This window comes from Gigantopelta aegis, chromosome 4, assembly GCF_016097555.1.
Source record: "Gigantopelta aegis isolate Gae_Host chromosome 4, Gae_host_genome, whole genome shotgun sequence".
NCBI lineage: Eukaryota > Metazoa > Mollusca > Gastropoda > Neomphalida > Peltospiridae > Gigantopelta > Gigantopelta aegis.
The window spans coordinates 112,144,188-112,171,809 of NC_054702.1; the positions used below are offsets into that span (position 1 = coordinate 112,144,188).

At 37.3% G+C, this 27,622-nt stretch overlaps 1 protein-coding gene across 1 annotated transcript; it reads right to left on the reverse strand.

The window, feature by feature from the left end:
- Positions 1-195: 195 nt before the first annotated feature.
- On the reverse strand, positions 196-27,574 carry LOC121371797 (CAAX prenyl protease 1 homolog). Its single transcript, XM_041497951.1, has 10 exons — positions 27,441-27,574; positions 19,790-19,936; positions 19,462-19,548; positions 18,732-18,848; positions 18,336-18,488; positions 17,288-17,429; positions 15,221-15,501; positions 14,482-14,658; positions 11,123-11,263; positions 196-1,646 (listed from the first exon to the last, which is right to left on the reverse strand). Exons 1-10 carry the CDS (start codon positions 27,528-27,530, stop codon positions 1,428-1,430), a joined length of 1,554 nt encoding a protein of 517 aa, XP_041353885.1. The 5' UTR covers positions 27,531-27,574; the 3' UTR covers positions 196-1,427.
- Between the last annotated feature and the right edge of the window lie 48 nt (positions 27,575-27,622).

Consider the following 27,622-nt stretch of genomic DNA (forward strand, 5'->3'; position numbering starts at 1 on the left):
TCTGTATATGGTGTATAATAAAATTCATACAACACGTATAATATCAAAATAAGACTCATCTTCATAAATCAAGGCTAATATTCGTTCCTCGTATTCAGCCTTGATACATGTAGTCAAGATTACTGATATCCACTACTAGCGCCCTCTATTGGAAGAAAATTTGTAACACCGATTATGTCCCTTACACGATGACATCGTTGACCAATCGCAGCATCGGTAACATGTGACAATCTTGAAAGCAATATCAAAAATTAACCGCCGGACGCTGATGCTGCCATCTTTGTTTACAATAACAAGGGAACCTATAAGGAGCGTTGCGAGACTGAGTAAAGTACATTCTTTACCACTTAGTAGATGTTTTTTTTGGACCATTTCGGTGATCTTGTTACGGATACGGTACATAAGTGTGAGGTTTGTTAAACTGGTAGTTTTGTTTGAAAATATTATAATATGAGACTAGTACATATACAAAATATATAAATATAAAAATATTGCAATACATACTGTTCAAAATTTATATTTTGTTAAACCATTAATACTGTGCATCATTAATTTGCAAAAACATGATGTATATTTTAATCCTTTATTATTTGATCACTGATCATCTTGTTGAAACTGATGACTGCTCATAACGTTTGGTCAGATTCCTAATGCTAGTTACAACTGTTTTCTTGTGCCAAAATACACGTAGTCCATAATTTGGATCCAAATGCAACAGATAAATCAATGTACACTAGCTACACTGAAGGGATTTGAACCACATACACGCCAGTGATCTACCAACTGGGCTGGTTGGAACATTTCCACAGGCTGTTTCCACTATATACCAACACTATTACCGTATTTTCCCATGTATTATGCACACCGGTGTATAATGTGCACCCCCCACTTTGAACGTTTATTCCAAGAAAAATTTATAATAGATTTCTAAATTTATAATAGTGTGGTATATTTCCGGTTTGCCGGAAATGGACGAATTAAATCTCATGGAAATTAAAAATATTTACGGTCCAGTTTTGTAATTTTTGTGCACTTTTTGGCGAGGTATGGATACTTTTGTAGATTTATTTTGCATTTATTACAACCATCACAAGTGAAAAGCGATTTTTAAGGGTGTTTTGGCGTTTTGTTGTGATGAACACTGTCAATAACCTGTAAACTACTGATCAACGAGTTTTCATGGGTGATCGCTGGACATTTTTAAAAGATATTTTTTCTATTGCTATGTATAGTGCGCTCCCCCATTTTTAACCTGTATTTTCTGGGGAAAAAGTGTGCATAATACACGGGGAAAATACGGTACATAAATATGAAACAAGATACCCTTGAAATACCTTTCTAAAACATACAGTGGGCAATCTTTAAAATGTTTGATTATTAGCAGTAATAGAGTGTACAGAGTTGCAGAACGTGAAATATTGTTTTGCCTATTCGGTTTTCTCTAAAGCTTTCAGCCTTTCTAAGAGAGGTGGATGTGAGTAATGCCATGTTGAAAAAAGCCAGTCGGAGAGCGGGAATCCCAGATTGTCTTTGTTTAGTTTGATCAGTGACGACTTGAGGGCCTCTGCACGGTGCATAGACTTGGCAAACGTGTCCGCTTGAAACTCAAACATTCGGCTCAGTCTCGTCATGAAAAATGACAAAATCTGAAAGAAACAGAATTATTGTAAAATAATGTGTCACAAGAAGTATTTATTGACCTAAAACCATCTCCAGGGAACATTTTGTTCATTACTAAGGTGTGATTCCCTATGTAAGCTTCTTAAACATTAAATGGTAGTTGCTAATTTATTTTAAAACTGAACAACTAGTAGAGGCATTTTAACACAGATCTGTGACCAATTTATGGGGACAAAGGTTTGAAGGTGTATATAAACTGTGTGTGTAATGTGAGACTAACCTCGTTATAGGGTGAGAAGATGAACTGTATGTGACCTGTGTGTAATGTGAGACTAACCTCGTTATAGGGTGAGAAGATGAACTGTATGTGACCTGTGTGTAATGTGAGACTAACCTCGTTATAGGGTGAGAAGATGAACTGTATGTGACCTGTGTGTAATGTGAGACTAACCTCATTATAGGGTGAGAAGATGAACTGTATGTGACCTGTGTGTAATGTGAGACTAACCTCATTATAGGGTGAGAAGATGAACTGTATGTAACCTGTGTGTAATGTTAGGACTAACCTCGTTATAGGGTGAGAAGATGAACTGTATGTGACCTGTGTGTAATGTGAGACTAACCTCATTATAGGGTGAGAAGATGAACTGTATGTGACCTGTGTGTAATGTCAGACTAACCTCATTATAGGATGAGAAGATGAACTGTATGTAACCTGTGTGTAATGTGAGACTAACCTCGTTATAGGGTGAGAAGATGAACTGTATGTGACCTGTGTGTAATGTGAGACTAACCTCGTTATAGGGTGAGAAGATGAACTGTATGTAACCTGTGTGTAATGTGAGACTAACCTCATTATAGGGTGAGAAGATGAACTGTATGTGACCTGTGTGTAATGTTAGGACTAACCTCGTTATAGGGTGAGAAGATGAACTGTATGTGACCTGTGTGTAATGTCAGACTAACCTCATTATAGGATGAGAAGATGAACTGTATGTAACCTGTGTAATGTGAGACTAACCTCGTTATAGGGTGAGAAGATGAACTGTATGTAACCTGTGTAATGTGAGACTAACCTCGTTATAGGGTGAGAAGATGAACTGTATGTAACCTGTGTGTAATGTTAGACTAACCTCGTTATAGGGTGAGAAGATGAACTGTATGTAATCTGTGTGCGGAATGTTAGACTAACCTCGTTATAGGGTGAGAAGATGAACTGTATGTAATCTCTGTGTCATGTTAGACTAACCTCGTTATAGGGTGAGAAGATGAACTGTATGTAACCTGTGTGTAATGTGAGACTAACCTCGTTATAGGGTGAGAAGATGAACTGTATGTGACCTGTGTGTAATGTGAGACTAACCTCATTATAGGGTGAGAAAATGAACTGTATGTAACCTGTGTGTAATGTCAGACTAACCTCGTTATAGGGTGAGAAGATGAACTGTATGTAACCTGTGTGTAATGTGAGACTAACCTCGTTATAGGGTGAGAAGATGAACTGTATGTAACCTGTGTGTAATGTGAGACTAACCTCGTTATAGGGTGAGAATATGAACTGTATGTAACCTGTGTGTAATGTGAGACTAACCTCGTTATAGGGTGAGAATATGAACTGTATGTAACCTGTGTGTAATGTGAGACTAACCTCTGTGTAATGTGAGACTAACCTCATTATAGGGTGAGAAGATGAACTGTATGTGACCTGTGTGTAATGTTAGGACTAACCTCGTTATAGGGTGAGAAGATGAACTGTACGTCACCTGTGTGTGGAATGTTAGACTAACCTCGTTATAGGGTGAGAAGATGAACTGTATGTAACCTGTGTGTAATGTGAGACTAACCTCGTTATAGGGTGAGAAGATGAACTGTATGTAATCTGTGTGCGGAATGTTAGACTAACCTCGTTATAGGGTGAGAAGATGAACTGTATGTAACCTCTGTGTAATGTTAGACTAACCTCGGTATAGGGTGAGAAGATGAACTGTATGTAACCTCTGTGTAATGTCAGACTAACCTCATTATAGGGTGAGAAGATGAACTGTATGTAACCTTTGTGTAATGTGAGACTAACCTCATTATAGGGTGAGAAGATGAACTGTATGTGACCTTTGTGTAATGTCAGACTAACCTCATTATAGGGTGAGAAGATGAACTGTATGTAACCTTTGTGTAATGTGAGACTAACCTCGTTATAGGGTGAGAAGATGAACTGTATGTAATCTGTGTGCGGAATGTTAGACTAACCTCGTTATAGGGTGAGAAGATGAACTGTGTAATGTGAGACTAACCTCGTTATAGGGTGAAAAGATGAACTGTATGTAACCTGTGTAATATTAGACTAACCTCATTATAGGGTGAGAAGATGAACTGTATGTGACCTGTGTGTAATGTCAGACTAACCTCATTATAGGGTGAGAAGATGAACTGTATGTAACCTGTGTGTAATGTCAGACTAACCTCATTATAGGGCGAGAAGATGAACTGTATGTGACCTGTGTGTAATGTGAGACTAACCTCGTTATAGGGTGAGAAGATGAACTGTATGTGACCTGTGTGTAATGTGAGACTAACCTCATTATAGGGTGAGAAGATGAACTGTATGTAACCTGTGTGTAATGTGAGACTAACCTCGTTATAGGGTGAGAAGATGAACTGTATGTAATCTCTGTGTCATGTTAGACTAACCTCGTTATAGGGTGAGAAGATGAACTGTATGTAACCTGTGTGTAATGTAAGACTAACCTCGTTATAGGGTGAGAAGATGAACTGTATGTGACCTGTGTGTAATGTGAGACTAACCTCATTATAGGGTGAGAAGATGAACTGTATGTAACCTGTGTGTAATGTCAGACTAACCTCGTTATAGGGTGAGAAGATGAACTGTATGTAACCTGTGTGTAATGTGAGACTAACCTCGTTATAGGGTGAGAATATGAACTGTATGTAACCTGTGTGTAATGTGAGACTAACCTCTGTGTAATGTGAGACTAACCTCATAGGGTGAGAAGATGTGTATGTGACCTGTGTGTAATGTTAGGACTAACCTCGTTATAGGGTGAGAAGATGAACTGTATGTAACCTGTGTGTGGAATGTTAGACTAACCTCGTTATAGGGTGAGAAGATGAACTGTATGTAACCTGTGTGTAATGTGAGACTAACCTCGTTATAGGGTGAGAAGATGAACTGTATGTAATCTCTGTGTCATGTTAGACTAACCTCGTTATAGGGTGAGAAGATGAACTGTATGTAACCTGTGTGTAATGTGAGACTAACCTCGTTATAGGGTGAGAAGATGAACTGTATGTAACCTGTGTGTAATGTGAGACTAACCTCGTTATAGGGTGAGAAGATGAACTGTATGTAACCTGTGTGTAATGTGAGACTAACCTCGTTATAGGGTGAGAATATGAACTGTATGTAACCTGTGTGTAATGTGAGACTAACCTCTGTGTAATGTGAGACTAACCTCATTATAGGGTGAGAAGATGAACTGTATGTGACCTGTGTGTAATGTTAGGACTAACCTCGTTATAGGGTGAGAAGATGAACTGTACGTCACCTGTGTGTGGAATGTTAGACTAACCTCGTTATAGGGTGAGAAGATGAACTGTATGTAACCTGTGTGTAATGTGAGACTAACCTCGTTATAGGGTGAGAAGATGAACTGTATGTAATCTGTGTGCGGAATGTTAGACTAACCTCGTTATAGGGTGAGAAGATGAACTGTATGTAATCTGTGTGTAATGTTAGACTAACCTCGTTATAGGGTGAGAAGATGAACTGTGTGTAATGTGAGACTAACCTCGTTATAGGGTGAAAAGATGAACTGTATGTAACCTGTGTGAAAGATGATGTAGACTAACCTCATTATAGGGTGAGAAGATGAACTGTATGTAACCTGTGTGTGTAATGTTAGACTAACCTAGTTATAGGGTGAGAAGATGAACTGTATGTAACCTGTGTGTAATGTTAGACTAACCTCGTTATAGGGTGAGAAGATGAACTGTATGTAACCTGTGTGTAATGTTAGACTAACCTCGTTATAGGGTGAGAAGATGAACTGTATGTAACCTGTGTGTAATGTTAGACTAACCTCGTATAGGGTGAGAAGATGAACTGTATGTAACCTGTGTAATGTTAGACTAACCTCGTTATAGGGTGAGAAGATGAACTGTATGTAACCTGTGTGTAATGTGAGACTAACCTCGTTATAGGGTGAGAAGATGAACTGTATGTAACCTGTGTGTAATGTGAGACTAACCTCGTTATAGGGTGAGAAGATGAACTGTATGTAACCTGTGTGTAATGTGAGACTAACCTCATTATAGGGTGAGAAGATGAACTGTATGTAACCTGTGTGTAATGTGAGACTAACCTCGTTATAGGGTGAGAAGATGAACTGTATGTAACCTGTGTGTAATGTGAGACTAACCTCGTTATAGGGTGAGAAGATGAACTGTATGTAACCTGTGTGTAATGTGAGACTAACCTCGTTATAGGGTGAGAAGATGAACTGTATGTGACCTGTGTGTAATGTCAGACTAACCTCATTATAGGGTGAGAAGATGAACTGTATGTAACCTGTGTGTAATGTCAGACTAACCTCATTATAGGGTGAGAAGATGAACTGTATGTAACCTGTGTGTAATGTGAGACTAACCTCGTTATAGGGTGAGAAGATGAACTGTATGTAACCTGTGTGTAATGTGAGACTAACCTCGTTATAGGGTGAGAAGATGAACTGTATGTAACCTGTGTGTAATGTGAGACTAACCTCGTTATAGGGTGAGAAGATGAACTGTATGTAACCTGTGTGTAATGTGAGACTAACCTCGTTATAGGGTGAGAAGATGAACTGTATGTAACCTGTGTGTAATGTGAGACTAACCTCGTTATAGGGTGAGAAGATGAACTGTATGTGACCTGTGTGTAATGTGAGACTAACCTCGTTATAGGGTGAGAAGATGAACTGTATGTGACCTGTGTGTAATGTGAGACTAACCTCATTATAGGGTGAGAAGATGAACTGTATGTGACCTGTGTGTAATGTGAGACTAACCTCATTATAGGGTGAGAAGATGAACTGTATGTAACCTGTGTGTAATGTTAGGACTAACCTCGTTATAGGGTGAGAAGATGAACTGTATGTGACCTGTGTGTAATGTGAGACTAACCTCATTATAGGGTGAGAAGATGAACTGTATGTGACCTGTGTGTAATGTCAGACTAACCTCATTATAGGATGAGAAGATGAACTGTATGTAACCTGTGTGTAATGTGAGACTAACCTCGTTATAGGGTGAGAAGATGAACTGTATGTGACCTGTGTGTAATGTGAGACTAACCTCGTTATAGGGTGAGAAGATGAACTGTATGTAACCTGTGTGTAATGTGAGACTAACCTCATTATAGGGTGAGAAGATGAACTGTATGTAACCTGTGTGTAATGTTAGACTAACCTCGTTATAGGGTGAGAAGATGAACTGTATGTGACCTGTGTGTAATGTCAGACTAACCTCATTATAGGGTGAGAAGATGAACTGTATGTAACCTGTGTAATGTGAGACTAACCTCGTTATAGGGTGAGAAGATGAACTGTATGTAACCTGTGTAATGTGAGACTAACCTCGTTATAGGGTGAGAAGATGAACTGTATGTAACCTGTGTGTAATGTTAGACTAACCTCGTTATAGGGTGAGAAGATGAACTGTATGTAATCTGTGTGCGGAATGTTAGACTAACCTCGTTATAGGGTGAGAAGATGAACTGTATGTAATCTCTGTGTCATGTTAGACTAACCTCGTTATAGGGTGAGAAGATGAACTGTATGTAACCTGTGTGTAATGTGAGACTAACCTCGTTATAGGGTGAGAAGATGAACTGTATGTGACCTGTGTGTAATGTGAGACTAACCTCATTATAGGGTGAGAAAATGAACTGTATGTAACCTGTGTGTAATGTCAGACTAACCTCGTTATAGGGTGAGAAGATGAACTGTATGTAACCTGTGTGTAATGTGAGACTAACCTCGTTATAGGGTGAGAAGATGAACTGTATGTAACCTGTGTGTAATGTGAGACTAACCTCGTTATAGGGTGAGAATATGAACTGTATGTAACCTGTGTGTAATGTGAGACTAACCTCGTTATAGGGTGAGAATATGAACTGTATGTAACCTGTGTGTAATGTGAGACTAACCTCTGTGTAATGTGAGACTAACCTCATTATAGGGTGAGAAGATGAACTGTATGTGACCTGTGTGTAATGTTAGGACTAACCTCGTTATAGGGTGAGAAGATGAACTGTACGTCACCTGTGTGTGGAATGTTAGACTAACCTCGTTATAGGGTGAGAAGATGAACTGTATGTAACCTGTGTGTAATGTGAGACTAACCTCGTTATAGGGTGAGAAGATGAACTGTATGTAATCTGTGTGCGGAATGTTAGACTAACCTCGTTATAGGGTGAGAAGATGAACTGTATGTAACCTCTGTGTAATGTTAGACTAACCTCGGTATAGGGTGAGAAGATGAACTGTATGTAACCTCTGTGTAATGTCAGACTAACCTCATTATAGGGTGAGAAGATGAACTGTATGTAACCTTTGTGTAATGTGAGACTAACCTCATTATAGGGTGAGAAGATGAACTGTATGTGACCTTTGTGTAATGTCAGACTAACCTCATTATAGGGTGAGAAGATGAACTGTATGTAACCTTTGTGTAATGTGAGACTAACCTCGTTATAGGGTGAGAAGATGAACTGTATGTAATCTGTGTGCGGAATGTTAGACTAACCTCGTTATAGGGTGAGAAGATGAACTGTGTAATGTGAGACTAACCTCGTTATAGGGTGAAAAGATGAACTGTATGTAACCTGTGTAATATTAGACTAACCTCATTATAGGGTGAGAAGATGAACTGTATGTGACCTGTGTGTAATGTCAGACTAACCTCATTATAGGGTGAGAAGATGAACTGTATGTAACCTGTGTGTAATGTCAGACTAACCTCATTATAGGGCGAGAAGATGAACTGTATGTGACCTGTGTGTAATGTGAGACTAACCTCGTTATAGGGTGAGAAGATGAACTGTATGTGACCTGTGTGTAATGTGAGACTAACCTCATTATAGGGTGAGAAGATGAACTGTATGTAACCTGTGTGTAATGTGAGACTAACCTCGTTATAGGGTGAGAAGATGAACTGTATGTAATCTCTGTGTCATGTTAGACTAACCTCGTTATAGGGTGAGAAGATGAACTGTATGTAACCTGTGTGTAATGTAAGACTAACCTCGTTATAGGGTGAGAAGATGAACTGTATGTGACCTGTGTGTAATGTGAGACTAACCTCATTATAGGGTGAGAAGATGAACTGTATGTAACCTGTGTGTAATGTCAGACTAACCTTGTTATAGGGTGAGAAGATGAACTGTATGTAACCTGTGTGTAATGTGAGACTAACCTCGTTATAGGGTGAGAATATGAACTGTATGTAACCTGTGTGTAATGTGAGACTAACCTCTGTGTAATGTGAGACTAACCTCATAGGGTGAGAAGATGAACTGTATGTGACCTGTGTGTAATGTTAGGACTAACCTCGTTATAGGGTGAGAAGATGAACTGTACGTCACCTGTGTGTGGAATGTTAGACTAACCTCGTTATAGGGTGAGAAGATGAACTGTATGTAACCTGTGTGTAATGTGAGACTAACCTCGTTATAGGGTGAGAAGATGAACTGTATGTAATCTCTGTGTCATGTTAGACTAACCTCGTTATAGGGTGAGAAGATGAACTGTATGTAACCTGTGTGTAATGTGAGACTAACCTCGTTATAGGGTGAGAAGATGAACTGTATGTGACCTGTGTGTAATGTGAGACTAACCTCATTATAGGGTGAGAAGATGAACTGTATGTAACCTGTGTGTAATGTGAGACTAACCTCGTTATAGGGTGAGAATATGAACTGTATGTAACCTGTGTGTAATGTGAGACTAACCTCTGTGTAATGTGAGACTAACCTCATTATAGGGTGAGAAGATGAACTGTATGTGACCTGTGTGTAATGTTAGGACTAACCTCGTTATAGGGTGAGAAGATGAACTGTACGTCACCTGTGTGTGGAATGTTAGACTAACCTCGTTATAGGGTGAGAAGATGAACTGTATGTAACCTGTGTGTAATGTGAGACTAACCTCGTTATAGGGTGAGAAGATGAACTGTATGTAATCTGTGTGCGGAATGTTAGACTAACCTCGTTATAGGGTGAGAAGATGAACTGTATGTAATCTGTGTGTAATGTTAGACTAACCTCGTTATAAGGTGAGAAGATGAACTGTGTGTAATGTGAGACTAACCTCGTTATAGGGTGAAAAGATGAACTGTATGTAACCTGTGTAATATTAGACTAACCTCATTATAGGGTGAGAAGATGAACTGTATGTAACCTGTGTGTGTAATGTTAGACTAACCTAGTTATAGGGTGAGAAGATGAACTGTATGTAACCTCTGTGTAATGTTAGACTAACCTAGTTATAGGGTGAGAAGATGAACTGTATGTAACCTGTGTGTAATGTTAGACCAACCTCGTTATAGGGTGAGAATATGAACTGTATGTAACCTCTGTGTAATGTTAGACTAACCTCGGTATAGGGTGAGAAGATGAACTGTATGTAACCTCTGTGTAATGTTAGACTAACCTCGGTATAGGGTGAGAAGATGAACTGTATGTAACCTGTGTGTAATGTGAGACTAACCTCGTTGTAGGGTGAGAATATGAACTGTATGTAACCTGTGTGTAATGTGAGACTAACCTCGTTATAGGGTGAGAAGATGAACTGTATGTAACCTGTGTGTAATGTGAGACTAACCTCATTATAGGGTGAGAATATGAACTGTATGTAACCTGTGTGTAATGTGAGACTAACCTCGGTATAGGGTGAGAATATGAACTGTATGTAACCTGTGTGTAATGTGAGACTAACCTCGTTATAGGGTGAGAAGATGAACTGTATGTAACCTGTGTGTAATGTGAGACTAACCTCGTTATAGGGTGAGAAGATGAACTGTATGTGACCTGTGTGTAATGTGAGACTAACCTCATTATAGGGTGAGAAGATGAACTGTATGTAACCTGTGTGTAATGTGAGACTAACCTCATTATAGGGTGAGAAGATGAACTGTATGTACCTGTGTGTAATGTGAGACTAACCTCGTTATAGGGTGAGAAGATGAACTGTATGTGACCTGTGTGTAATGTGAGACTAACCTCATTATAGGGTGAGAAGATGAACTGTATGTAACCTGTGTGTAATGTGAGACTAACCTCGTTATAGGGTGAGAAGATGAACTGTATGTAACCTGTGTGTAATGTGAGACTAACCTCGTTATAGGGTGAGAAGATGAACTGTATGTAACCTGTGTGTAATGTGAGACTAACCTCGTTATAGGGTGAGAAGATGAACTGTATGTGACCTGTGTGTAATGTGAGACTAACCTCGTTATAGGGTGAGAAGATGAACTGGAAGATGATGAGCAGACCAATGAGAACTGGCTGGGTGGTGAAACCGAACGCCGTGAAGAGTTCTCTCCGGTTGATCAGGAATGCAAACACCATGAAACACAGGAACGTGTTCACCTGGAACAAACAACGTGTATTAGAAACACACTATACACAAACAACGTGTATTAGAAACTCACAATATACACAAACAACGTGTATTAGAAACTCACACCATACACAAACAACGTATATTAGAAACTCACACTATACACAAACAACGTGTATTAGAAACTCACACCATACACAAACAATGTGTATTAGAAACTCACACCATATACAAACATGTATTAGAAACTGACACCACATACAAACATGTATTAGAAACTGACACCACATACAAACATGTATTAGAAACTGACACCACATACAAACATGTATTAGAAACACACATCACATACAAACATGTATTAGAAACACACCATATACAAACATGTATTAGAAACACACATCACATACAAACATGTATTAGAAACACACATCACATACAAACATGTATTAGAAACACACCATATACAAAAATGTATTTGAAACTCACATCACATGCAAACATGTATTAGAAACATACCATATACAAACATGTATTAGAAACACACATCACATACAAACATGTATTAGAAACACACCATATACAAACATGTATTAGAAACTAACACCAGATACAAACAACATGTATTAGAAACTCACATCACATACAAACATGTATTAGAAACTGACACCACATACAAACATGTATTAGAAACTGACACCACATACAAACATGTATTAGAAACACACCACATACAAACATGTATTAGAAACTGACACCACATACAAACATGTATTAGAAACACACCACATACAAACATGTATTAGAAACTCACATCACATACAAACATGTATTAGAAACTCACATCACATACAAACATGTATTAGAAACTCACATCACATACAAACATGTATTAGAAAGACCATATACAAACATGTATTAGAAACTCACATCACATACAAACATGTATTAGAAACTCACATCACATACAAACATGTATTAGAAAGACACCATATACAAACATGTATTAGAAACTCACATCACATACAAACATGTATTAGAAACTCCCATCACATACAAACATATATTAGAAACACACCATATACAAACATGTATTAGAAACTTGACACCACATACAAACATGTATTAGAAACTGACACCACATACAAACATGTATTAGAAACTGACACCACATACAAACATGTATTAGAAACTGACACCACATACAAACATGTATTAGAAATACACCATATACAAACATGTATTAGAAACACACATCACATACAAACATGTATTAGAAACACACATCACATACAAACATGTATTAGAAACACACCATATACAAAAATGTATTAGAAACTCACATCACATACAAACATGTATTAGAAACATACCATATACAAACATGTATTAGAAACACACATCACATACAAACATGTATTAGAAACACACCATATACAAACATGTATTAGAAACTGACACCAGATACAAACAACATGTATTAGAAACTCACATCACATACAAACATGTATTAGAAACTGACACCACATACAAACATGTATTAGAAACTGACACCACATACAAACATGTATTAGAAACTGACACCACATACAAACATGTATTAGAAACACATCACATACAAACATGTATTAGAAACTGACACCACATACAAACATGTATTAGAAACTGACACCACATACAAACATGTATTAGAAACTGACACCACATACAAACATGTATTAGAAACACACCACATACAAACATGTATTAGAAACTGACACCACATACAAACATGTATTTGAAACTGACACCACATACAAACATGTATTAGAAACTGACACCACATACAAACATGTATTAGAAACACACCACATACAAACATGTATTAGAAACTGACACCACATACAAACATGTATTAGAAACTCACATCACATACAAACATGTATTAGAAACTCACATCACATACAAACATGTATTAGAAACTCACATCACATACAAACATGTATTAGAAAGACCATATACAAACATGTATTAGAAACTCACATCACATACAAACATGTATTAGAAACACACCATATACAAACATGTATTAGAAACACACCATATACAAACATGTATTAGAAACTGACACCACATACAAACATGTATTAGAAACTGACACCACATACAAACAACATGTATTAGAAACTCACATCACATACAAACATGTTTATCTGCCACACTCTGACAAAGTTACTAACCAAACTTAGCTGTATATATTAAATACATAATCTTATTGCCCCTGAACCTTACAAAGATCATTATTGCTACATGTTAAAGAAAGTCAAAAGCACAATTATTAATAAATACAAGTTGTATCTGATTTATCATATGTCTGTTATTTCGCGTATTTGGTTCATTTTTGGTATTTACCTTCAGACCACATGTACATGGGGGTTAAGATGGGAATAAATAAAAATCCTTTTGGGATATGTTTTATGGTATGATGTACCATCTTTTTGAAGGGGGTTTTAAATTTTGTTAGATTATCCCCCTCCCCTATTAAGACAGAGCCCTAAGTAATGATGGCTCATGATGTAGAACATTCACCAGAGGTACTGTGAGTCATTGGACTGATTCCCCCTTGGCAGACTCATCAAGGTTTTTCCTATTCCAACCCGAGCACCGTGAATGGTATATTTAAGGCTGTGGCATTTGCTGTCAGGCCTATAAAAGATCCCATATGTAGCAGATGAGGGTTTTGTTTCCAACTGTCTAGACCAGGCCCTGTGCTTATAAACCTTAAAGTCTAGACTTTAATAAAGTCCAGACTTTAATGTCATGGCAATGCCATTGAAACAGCATTACGTTTAAGTCTGGACTTTATTAAAGTCTAGACTTTTAAGTTTTATAAGCACAGGCCCAGGTGATACAGTTACTATACATTAGACGTTAAATAGCCACAGTTCTTTACCTCTCCAAAATAACAAATTATCTTCTGCCAAGAAACAATATATAAAGAAATCCCTAGAGGAGGATAACATATTAACGTGCCTATATCAAATTAAGGTTCAGAAACGTCTTTCCCAGGCACAATCTCTGACTTCGCCAGTGACTGAGTCCTGGGGGTGGGGTGGGGTGGGGGGGTGGGGTGGGAGAGAGAGAGAGAGAGAGAGAGAGAGAGAGAGAGAGAGAGAGAGAGAGAAAGAGCGGGGGAGGGGGCAGAGGCCTGAGTTAGAAATGGGCAGAATTTGGAATAGCAATTAGTGAAAAAGTTAATAGAATTTACCTGGGCAATAAACATATTCTTGAGGTTGTGACTGAGAAACCAGTGTCCCAGCTCGTGACACAAGACGGCCAGCACCTCCTGGTCATTACATCCCGTCTTTCTCTTCTCTTCTTTCTTCTCTTTACTGTCTCCAGACACTTCACTGTCACCAGATATTTTATTACTGTCACCAGTTGCCTGTAATGGAAAAGAGGAGATACATGTAAAAAAAAAACCTGGTATATTAACCTTCATGTCTTGAGTTTATACATCGTAAAATGTTTGTCCAAGACAGATTATGACAGCTGAAAATGTGATGGCTCAGGTTCAGTGTGGCAACAGTGGAGCCAGGAAACTGAGCAGTATAAATGTGATACCTCAGGTTCCACATTGTAACCAACATTTGATACCTCAGATTCAGCACAACAAAACAGTGGTAAAGCACTGGTTTGATGCACGGTCAGTCTAGGGTTGAACCCTATCGGTGGGTCCACTGAGCTATTTCTTGTTCTAGCCAGTGCACCACAACTGGTATATCAAAGGCCAAAGTATGTGCTATCCTGTCTGTGGGATGGTGCATAAAAAAAGATCCCTTGCTACTAATGGAAAAATGCAGAAGGTTTCCTCTCTAAGACTAAACCAAATGTTTGACATCCAATAGTCAATGAATAATAAATCAATGTGTTCTAGTGATGTCGTTAAACTAAACAAACAAAATGTTGCTACAGAAGTGACAGACTGGGCTCTGTAAATGTAATACCTCTGATTCAGTTTTCTTAGATTCAGTTTGTTCTTTGTTCTGTTCAGTTTCTTTCTTCTCTTCTTCTTCCAGAGCTGTCTTCTTCTTTTCTTCTTCTTCCAGGGCTGTCTTCTTCTTTTCTTCTTCTTCCAGGGCTGTCTTCTTCTTTTTTTCTTCTTCCAGAGCTGCCTTCTTCTCCTCCTCAGACATGTACCCTTCCAGCAGTGTGTCGAACAACACAATCCGCTTGTTCTTGAAGAACCCATAGAAGTAGGCATTACTGTGAGATGATCGTTTAGAACCTGCAATAAACAAGTCATTTCAAGTTCACCTTATTTTCGTGCTTATATTCAATTAAGATTCATACATGCTGTCCTGGGCACACAAATCAGCTATCTGGGTTGTCTGTCAAGAACAGTGGATTAGTTGTTAGTGAGAGAAAAAAGGTTGTGGTGGTTTTACATTTACCCACTGAGTCATTGAAAATTGCTCTGGTTGGGAACCAGTACAGGGCTGCGAACCCAGTACAAACAAGTGAAAATAACCTCAATCTATTTCTCGTCCAGAAAATAACATGAACCAATTTCTAAAACAACGAACTACTCTATGAAACAATACAAGTTCTAAAGTTGTCTTCAGGGTTATCACAGTGTGTAAATAAAGTCCTGAGGCCAGATGTTCAACTGTTAGTTAACTTAACCAGTGGCTGACAGAAGTCTTCAAATCCAAGGACTGAATCAATACAAATAATGATTGAAAATATAATGTTTATCTTGTATCTATCCAAAATGATTAAAAAGAAAATATTAAGACTAACCTAGGGTTAATTTAAGCATGCTTTGAACAACTAGGCCCAGGTTTCATGTACTTCCCTTACAGTTGCAAAGTCCTTGCTGAATTAATCAACACGTTAACTGTTCAATCTAATTTACATTTACCTCAAAGATGGCAAAACTATATTATGTATTTTGTATATAACTAATACATGTTACTTAATTAGTACAAATGTATTTGATGCAAAAATTACCCCCATTTAGAAATATAAAAACTTATTTTCTTACGGTATCAGTTATCTTTAATGATTATTTAATAGTGTTAACACAGAAAAATGACACCTCAAAAGTACATAGTAAGAAGCAGCTAGAGAACAGATGTATGTTCCCGAAAGCATAATGAATATTTAATTGATTATTAATAGAGTATATATGTCAGTTGGTGCAAGTGGTGATCAATCATAAAATAGGAGCAGACTGTTTTAAATTAACATGAGAGAATGACCTAGATTTGCTCACCTTAACAATCTGTAAAAACTTACTTTATTATCTGCAGCAAGAGGGAGTCTATATATTCTTTACCTGTGACATGACAGCACACACCACACTGTGTTATTTCAATCAAGAAACACTGGTATTGTTCATAACACTCAGAAGATCAGCCATTACAGTATCAACCAAGCCAAACATTGCTTAACTTAGTATTAATGAGAACAGGTGTGTCAATGTACTATCATTTTTTTCATGAGGTGTACTGGTATCTATCACTTGTAGTTATAAACTAAACTTTCAGGAGAATCAATATGTTAAGTCTAACATGCATCTATTGAAATTAAGAGACAAATACTGAACTATTCTAAAATAATCTAATTTATCATTCATTAAAGGCTTTTGTAGGAGATATCTCGGACACTATAAGTTGCAATATCTCCTGCGATATTCTCCTAGGAGATATCGCTTTTTTTATTTATGTCACAGTGTATGCTTCAGTGCTAAACCTATCATTAGTGACATCACGTCACTGTCGTTCTGCTAGTTAATGAGCCTACTGCTGCCAAATATAGTGACATTCAACCAACATTACAATTATCGCAAATGAAAAGAATACGCCCTTGTGTCTTGTGATATCATAATTTATCACCACTCATTGATAAAAGTATAAAAATCCTCGGCGAGCCTCGGATTTCATACTTTTATCAACTTGTGCTGATAAATTATAATATCACAAGCAACTCTATGTATGAACTGTGCAACCATCTTATGATAATATGACAGAAACATGTGAAAAACATTACTGTCAAAGAAACCCTTGTACCTTCAACAACGTACAACTTCTTAAGTGGAAAATTGATGCTTGCCGAGAGTTTCTCAATCTCTTGTCGCAGATCTCCATCGGGCAGAGGTGTAAACTTGTCAAATAATGGGGCAATGTAGTCAGCATAAATAGTGATAAGAAGCTGAAAGCACAAAACAAATAACAATCATTGTGAGAGTATTGCTGAAGCAATACATGTCCTCTACTGGGCCCCAACACATTTTCACATCTCCTTAGTTAAAGGCCATAAGGCAAATCTCGGTGAAAGTAAAACTTGATCTGTAACTCTACGTGATAAAGTTATACATAAAATTTCACCTGAATATCCAGAAAAATTATGTGGGACAGACAGACGGATAAACATACACAGACAAAATCTATAATTCTCTCCAGTTGACTTTTATTATTCACTTGGATACTTAAAGTGCAATTCACAATTAAATGACATCAAGTGGAGATTATAAGGTACACACTTATAGATTGCATTTAATCAGTATACTAGCTCTGCACGGACAGGGCCCTACTCCCGGAGGCAGCGCTGATGGGATCTTACTTTAGACACACCCTCAGGACAGATAAGGAACTAATAACAATGTGTATGTGGAACATGATAATCGTTATTTAAAAAATCATGAAATAATATTTCTTTTACAGTCATCGGGGTATGAACAAAAACACACAAACATCTTCAAAGTATGTGAATTGGCGAAGCCATTCACACACAAATTTGCAGATGATTAAATTTAAAAAATAATTACATTTGAAACATATTGATAATAACACCAACAGTTGTTCTTTGTTCTAAACAATATGGCCCAATAAGACAAAATACCAATGTAAAGTGACGTGATCAGATATGACGTTCCCTGGCAGTGTTATTTTTAACTTCATTGAAAAATGAACAAACTCATGTTCCTACAGCTAGATGAATGGGATAATGTAATCATTGTAATGAATGTAAGGGAAATGTATTTATTTATCAGTGAACAAACTGAGCCGAGGTGTGATTAAACAATCATTCCTTTCAGCAACATACTGCCCAACTCACCAGTGACATGATCAGGGTGAAGAGCCACGCATAGACAAAGAAGTAGTCTCCACCCACTTGGATGATGTAGATAAGCGAGGCTATTATAGGAAGGGCAATCAGCTGCATCACAAAAAACTTCTTTACCTGATCTTTGAAAAAAAAACTTAACGTCTGAAAATAAAGAGAATAAATTAATTATTACAAACAATTGTGCAATAAGTCTTGTTTGTTACATGACCATGAACTCTGATAATACACTTTACAATTATATACAATCTGTTACTCAAATACAATTTATTCGAATCGGGCAAAACGTTTATATTGGGATTGGTAAATAACAGTATGCGTAAATCTTACACCAGCAATAAAGACATTAAACATTATTACAGAATAAATTAAATATGCACCACAAACCTGCTTGTTAAATCCATGTTTTTCTTCTATAACAAATGTACTGTATAAGGTCCAAGGTAGAGATAATGCTGTTGAAATTAACATGGCTACCACAGTGAAAACCAGCGACTGTAAAATCTTAAAATAAAAAAAGAAAGAATGTTGAAAAATAAATGGTAGATATTCGATAAGCAAGCAGCCACATACTTATGGGTATGTTCTTCAACTAATACTATTACTACAAAAAATTACTATCTACTACATTTCCAAATAACTTTGTCAAATATCTAATTCTTGAAGCAAATGTCCAATAAGCTAATTAATATATTTAAAACTTAATTTATAATAAAACTCTTGCTTTTTAAAAGAATATAAAAAAAGTATAAGATAACAGTAAAAATGCAGGGCTTGGTGTTAATGTTAGCCCCGGGTGTTTTGACTACCAAAATGTAGTTCAGGCTATCAGATTCCCAGAGCCAGGCTATACTTTTGGACATGTCAACTAGCTCTACAGTCAAAACGGATGCTAAACTGGAGGGCTAGCTACCATTAAAAAACAATATGGTCAAGGCATGAAGTGTAAACAAAAACACACAAAAAGTAGATTCTTTGTCACGGTAACATACTGTTACTCAGCATGCTTATGGTTTCATTAGGAAGTTGTATCATCCAGGATATAATTCAAGTCAATCAATCACCAGCCACCAATATTTTTTTAGTATTGTGAAAATTATTATATGTTGATACTCACTTCATATTCAAAACCATATCCAAATCTCAGCAGTATGCGCCCAGCCAATGTCCAAAGAAAGGGGAGACCACCACACACTAAAATTAACTAAAAAACAAACATATTGTCTTAATGGAGAATAAAGTCACAATTTAAATGTAAATATGATTACAGACAACGATAAAGTAGTAGAGAGGAATGAACAGAGATATAAGGAAACTGTAATGATTTGTCTAATATAATACTGGGTTATCAACTATATTCTGGAGCTTGTTCGAACTAAAGCATGGGGGACCAATAACTTTTTTTTTTTTTTTTTTTTTTTACATCAAACACAAAAAGCACAAACCGTGGACTCCACTTGAGAATACAAATCAGACCAAAATCCAAAGTTGCTTTTATCCAGCTGATAAAGGCGAGCTTTCTCAAAGGTTTCTTTATCCAAAACATCTTGGAGTACATCAGGCACTTTGGTTGATGTCTTGTAGACATTTCTCTTTAAAATAAACAAAGTTTTAATTACATTACAAAGTAAAATGTTACATATATAGACAGGGCATTTCAGTAGTCCAAAGAATACTCAAATAACAGAAACAGTATCAATACTTCAATAGAACTACCAATACAGCGTTCAAAATAAAGACTTGTCCGTTTGTCCTGACAAGTAAAAATTTACTTGGACAAGCAAAATGCACCTCGGTGATTGTACAGTGGACAAGTAAATATGTTCCATGTAGTTTCATTTTGAGCAATCAAAAACAACTGTTCTTCTATTTGAATAAATAAACCATTTATTTGGACGTTAAAATACTGGCGGCCTAGCAGATTTCTAGATGAGTTTGTCTGGTCGACTAGTGAAAAATGTTGCTAATTTCTATCACTACAATAATGATACTAAATGAGTGAGTGAGTCTCTCTCTGTGTGTGTGTACGTGCATGCGTGTGTGTGTACGTGCATGCGTGTGTGTGTACGTGCATGCGTGTGTGTGTACGTGAATGTGTGTGTGTACGTGCATGTGTGTGTACGTGCATGCGTGTGTGTGTACGTGCATGCGTGTGTGTGTACGTGCATGCGTGTGTGTGTGTACGCGTGCGTGTACGTGCATGCGCGTGTGTGTATGTGCATGTGTGTGTGTACGTGCATGCGTGTGTGTGTGTATATGCATGCGTGTGTGTACGTGCATGCGTGTGTACGTGCATGTGTGTGTGTACGTGTGTGTACGTGCATGCGTGTGTGTGTGCATGCGTGTACGTGCATGCGTGTGTGTGTGTATGTGCATGCGTGTGTGTTACCTTTCGATTATCGTACTAGCCAGTGCACCATGACTGATATATCAGTGTGATCTAGTGGTGTACTAGCCAGTGAACCATGACTGATATATCAGTGCGATCTAGGTGTACTAGCCAGTGCACCATGACTGATATATCAGTGTGATCTAGGTGTACTAGCCAGTGCACCATGACTGATATATCAGTGTGATATAGTGGTGTACTAGCCAGTGCACCATGACTGATATATCAGTGTGATCTAGGTGTACTAGCCAGTGCACCATGACTGATATATCAGTGTGATATAGTGGTGTACTAGCCAGTGCACCATGACTGATATATCAGTGTGATCTAGTGGTGTACTAGCCAGTGCACCATGACTGATATATCAGTGTGATCTAGCCTAGCCAGTGCACCATGACTGATATATCAGTGTGATCTAGTGGTGTACTAGCCAGTGCACCATGACTGATATATCAGTGTGATCTAGGTGTACTAGCCAGTGCACCATGACTGATATATCAGTGTGATCTAGTGGTGTACTAGCCAGTGCACCATGACTGATATATCAGTGTGATCTAGGTGTACTAGCCAGTGCACCATGACTGATATATCAGTGTGAGCTAGGTGTACTAGCCAGTGCACCATGACTGATATATCAGTGTGAGCTAGTGGTGTACTAGCCAGTGCACCATGACTGATATATCAGTGTGATCTAGTGGTGTACTAGCCAGTGCTCCATGACTGATATATCAGTGTGATCTAGTGGTGTACTAGCCAGTGCACCATGACTGATATATCAGTGTGATCTAGCTGTACTAGCCAGTGCACCATGACTGATATATCAGTGTGATCTAGGTGTACTAGCCAGTGCACCATGACTGATATATCAGTGTGATCTAGTGGTGTACTAGCCAGTGCACCATGACTGATATATCAGTGTGATCTAGGTGTACTAGCCAGTGCACCATGACTGATATATCAGTGTGATATAGTGGTGTACTAGCCAGTGCACCATGACTGATATATCAGTGTGATCTAGTGGTGTACTAGCCAGTGAACCATGACTGATATATCAGTGTGATATAGTGGTGTACTAGCCAGTGCACCATGACTGATATATCAGTGTGATCTAGTGGTGTACTAGCCAGTGCACCATGACTGATATATCAGTGTGATCTAGGTGTACTAGCCAGTGCACCATGACTGATATATCAGTGTGATCTAGGTGTACTAGCCAGTGCACCATGACTGATATATCAGTGTGATCTAGTGGTGTACTAGCCAGTGCACCATGACTGATATATCAGTGTGATCTAGGTGTACTAGCCAGTGAACCATGACTGATATATCAGTGTGATCTAGGTGTACTAGCCAGTGCACCATGACTGATATATCAGTGTGATCTAGGTGTACTAGCCAGTGCACCATGACTGATATATCAGTGTGATCTAGTGGTGTACTAGCCAGTGCACCATGACTGATATATCAGTGTGATCTAGGTGTACTAGCCAGTGCACCATGACTGATATATCAGTGTGATCTAGGTGTACTAGCCAGTGCACCATGACTGATATATCAGTGTGATCTAGTGGTGTACTAGCCAGTGAACCATGACTGATATATCAGTGTGATCTAGGTGTACTAGCCAGTGAACCATGACTGATATATCAGTATGATCTAGGTGTACTAGCCAGTGCACCATGACTGATATATCAGTGTGATCTAGTGGCGTACTAGCCAGTGCACCATGACTGATATATCAGTGTGATCTAGTGGTGTACTAGCCAGTGCACCATGACTGATATATCAGTGTGATCTAGGTGTTAAAGAAAACAAACTTTAACTTTCACCTGCAGTCTGGAACTAGTGGTTTTGGCGGTTACATATACACCCATGGGACAAATTGGGCCCAAAGTAAAACATCTGGTTTTCAGGAGTATTCACTATTCACAGGGTTCATACACTTAAAACATTGTAATTTTCCAGGACTTTTAAGCACCATTTTGGTTCATTTTCCAGGACTTTGTTTTAAAATTTTCCAGGAGTCTGAATACATTACCTGGAAAGGATTTTTTTAACGACACCCCAGTAAACTTTTTATTCATTGGTTATGTCTCAAACATAAGCTACACCTAATCTAGATATATCACATGGATGCTAAAGTTGTACAAATACATACATAAAAAAATATTGTAGTGTGCAGATTTTTTTTTACTGTGTGTTTGCGGGTATGCATGCATCTGTGTCAATATATAAAAATAAATAAATAAATAAATAAAATTTTATGTTTAATTTATATTACCCAAAACTATATGTATATGAAGAAAAAAAAAGAAGAGAGTAATGTTTAAATACCAGTATCATCCAGATCTATTATTTAAAAAAAAAAAGATTAATAAAAAATGTATAAGTCTAAACATTAATTAATACATTTATGGTATTACGTTTATAGGTCAGTGCTTATAGATAACATGTACATGTACTTTAAATCATTATTTATTTGTGGTTTTTAAAAAGTACCTAATGACAAAATTACATAAATCATATAAACATGTTTTATTTTCATTAATAATTATTTTAAACTCATTAGTGACATCGTGTTTCAAATAAAAAAATTACCGGAATTATACCCATTTTCGTGAGTAACTAAATGTCAATGTGAATTTCAGAGTACAGGTAAAAATCTTTGTTGTATTCTATTCAATACTAAATAAGGAAACAGTAATAAAACTGTCAAATAACAACTACAATCAAATGTGTATAAACAATTGGTGGGGGTGATATGGACAAAAAATTACTTGAAATATGCTTCAACACAGACATACTTCATTTTGTAATATTAAAGTTACACTCTCTGGTTACCATATTATAACATCATGTACAAATGTGAAATACAAGCTCAAATGCACTTTTAAAAAAGTTGTGTGTGTTCGCTATGAACGGATATCGTCAAACGTATACACTCGATTTGTCGCCTTTACCGCCATAGCTCGGCAAAGCACAAACGACAGCCTGTTGTCAGTTTCAGTTAACACGTGCGTTTGCCAATTTCAAATTGTAGGGTTCGTCTCAAAAATTAAAAGAGAAATCTTGTGCTGTACGAAGAACGTTCGGTTGAAGATATGGTACTAGAGTCTTTAGTTAAAACCGGTTTGATCTTGACAACATATTATCGACAGTCGTACCTTCCTATTTCAGAAGTGATATTTTATAAAGTGTTAGTAGAACTTTCAAAGTTTAGTTTGTATACTAGTAACACATTAATCATGTATATATTTTTAAAATAAAATATACTAAAGTAGACAATGAACGTTTTCACTTCTTAATTTTATGTTAAAATTTACAAATTCAAATAAATATTATTTCGTTTGGAAAGGGTAAAGTTGTGGGGGGTTGTTTAACGACATCAAAGATAAAGCATATTGATTTAATAATCATCCGACCCCATACAACCGTAAAAAAATGTGTTGAGTGCGTCGTTAAATAAAACATATCCTATCCTTCCTTCCATCTGCTGTTGGATGTCTAACATTTGGTAATTTTGACATATAATCTTAGAGAGGAATTGGGTGCATGTGCAGGGGGTTGAAACCCTTACTTGCCCAACCTTAAAAAAAATTGAAATGTATTTTTTGGGGGAGCATGGCCCCATATACACTTTGCTCAACACAGTCTATAACCCTAACCCCGCTGAAATCCCTGCACACGCGCCTTGGAAACCCGCTACATTTTTTTTAGCAAGGGATTGTTTATATGTACCATCCCACAGACAGGATATCACATACCATGGTCTTTTTGTATACCCGTCGATGGGGATCGATCCTAGACTGACCGCGCATTTCCAAAAAACACCTTTTTAGGTCTAAGTAATGAATAAAAATAACATATAGTCTTGAAAAATGTTACGTAAATCGAACTCAGTACCCTCTTCCTCTACTCCTAGAGTGTTACGTAATTAGTAACACCCCCTTACATGTAACGCGTATGCCAACAGCTGGCCACTGTCAAAATTTCAAGGCAAATCCCCCACTCACCGACCCCTGGAAAGGCGTTGTACCATACCTCTATGGATATAAATATGTTTTGGAGATATGAGACGACCCCTCAATGAAGACAGTTAAATTTGTTCAAAAATTGCGAAATCTCACGTGCTCTCTTGTTGGGGAATTCTATACTTGTGATAAGCCAATGAAAACCGAGATCGGTACGAGCCCGTCAAAAGTGTTCCACTTTCAAAATCATGGCTTTGTTTTTGACCTGGATAAGCCAGTGTATTGAAACCAATGGGAGTTCTGCGTCATATATGCACCAAAAATGTAATTGGATTTTCTGTTCTATATGCTTAAATAATAAAAAATATTCCAGGGAATGTAGTTTTAAGTTTGTGGCTGTCAAAGCTTGACAGATGACAATGTGTACCTGTCCAACAACATCCGTGACCAGACAGGCCCATAAGAACGATATGTGGAGGGAAGGGAGGTAGGAGGAGGTCCCAGCCCCTACAGCAGGGGGGGATAACCCATATTATATTTTTAAATAACCTTTATTTATATATTATATACCAAGAAACCCGAACCCTGCACATTTTTGTCCCCACCGCCTGGTTCCTACAGGTCTAGTATTTCCAGACTTGTTCCAGATGATAAGAAATCACTTGATCAGCATTATCCTGTCTTTTCACTAGGTGTAAGTTCAGCTAGTTGTTTGTGTCTAACGTTCACTAGACTGGTTTTTACGCTACAATTTAAAACAAATAACTGTTGTCAAATAGTTTCCAAATGTTTGCAAAAAATATCATGTCTGTGTTTTGTTGGATCGATCGTAGTTCACACCAAATTATTTTTAAGTAAAGTATTTGATAAAATTCACTACAAAGAAATATATAAATATAATTCATACTTAAATAATAAAGTAATAAATGTTAAATCTTAAGACAGGTTTTCGTTTTCTCCCATTGCCGATGATGTAATCAGTATTTCCCCAAAATCAAAGAAAATACGAATGGTGTTGATCAAATAAATAATGTTGGCCGAGGCGTTCCAAGAAAGACATTCGGAACACCTCAATATTCCAAATATTCATGAGCTACGGTAATTATGGTATCAAGACTATGTTTATTTAACTTGCAATCCATGCTGATTTTTATTTTTATTGAAGTTATTGCTAAAAATTAGGCCCTATAATATTGCTCTATATTATAATTTTTTTTTTTTTTTTTTACTTGTTCACCGGATAACCACCGCTGTACATTATGCTTGTCCAAGTAAATTTTCACTTGTCAGGACAAACAGACAACTTACAAGTGCTTATTTCAAATGCTTTTGAGCTCTATTGTGTGATGACTGATTATGAAATGACATTTATAATCGACTGTTGCGGAAAATATTAACTATAACTGTTTCTCCAGGTTTGGGGTTTGGGTTTGTCCGACATGTAAGTAAAGAAAACAAATATTGAATAGGTATTACAGATAAAAATAGCAATACATAAAATATATATCCAGGCAAGCGTAACCTCAAATCCATATTCTAGCGGTATTGGTTTTGAAGTGTGTAAGCAACGATCTTGCACTGTGCAGTTCTAAATAACGATGAGTGTCTAGTTATTATTTGCAGAGACATAGTAATAGTATTACCGTTAGTCCGGAGTCTTGACTTAACGTGCTCCGTGCACCATATCACCTAGTTCACCAAGGTAAACATCTACGGTCCGGTTTTTTTTACATTTTTAAATTTATTGGACCTCCACACCTTACGGCACAGCAATAAATTGAATAATAAATATCGTGCCGGAGACGTTTATCTTGATGAACTATAGTATATATCACCATTACATAGCCTCTTTTTAAAATCATATAATTCTAACCGATTGTATATTCAAAAGTTGATGGGTTAATGGAACCCGATTATAACCAATGATGACATTCCAACTCATCCCTACAGGTTGCACTATACCAATTAATTTCCGGCTGGGTCGAAGTTCGAGGTGTACCGAACTTTTGATAGAGAAGTTAACACCACAAGTCCTGTGATTGGTTATAAATGTGAGTGTGTTGGTTGTAAAAAAAATTAGTTTCATCTGGGCTAAAAATGTATGCAATTTTATTTGATGTAGTACCACCGTGTCAAGTAGCCTTGTGCTTGGAACATGTATGGGGTACCTGTAAAAAAAAGTACTAAAATTTTGTGCGAAACTAGGGGTGTTGCAGAAACATCTGGTTATGCCGAAAATGAGCCATGAAAGGTACCATTTTCTGCAGTTAATACTTTGAGGTAGGGGTTGTAGTACTGATATTTATGGGTCAGTTTGGTTGATATATTGCATATAGTGTTTTTAAACACAAACGTTAACATGGTCGCCTATGGGATTTGAATTGGTATAGTCCAACCTACACTATGCTGACTGAGTCGTAACAGAATAAGGCAAGAGCTCCACCCGTTCCCCCCATCATTTATAATAGTTTAGGGTTAGGGTTAGGGTTAGGGATAGAGTTAGGGTTAGGGTTAGGGATAGAGTTAGGGTTAGGGCCCCATGCCCCACTTTTCTATATATACCCCATCAAAAAATCCCTCTTTAGATCGATAACTAATGGGGGGAACGGGCGGTACACTTTCCCAGAATAAATAAAAATAAAAAAACAACAAGAAAAAACGACTCAAGGGACGGCTGGTATTCGGAACACAGCATGTGAACTAAAAATAACAACTCAAATACATCACAAAATATACCTGACGCCAAGATAGGTACGTTTCCCACAGGTACATCACCCACATAAACCCCACCACAGCCCGAAAAATATAAACATCTTCGATTTCCATTTTTTAAAGGCTGTAATAAAACATGCAGTCCTCTAAGATTAAGAAAGAGAGTAATTTCCCTTGAATAAAAACAGGAAGTTGTTGTCTGCTAA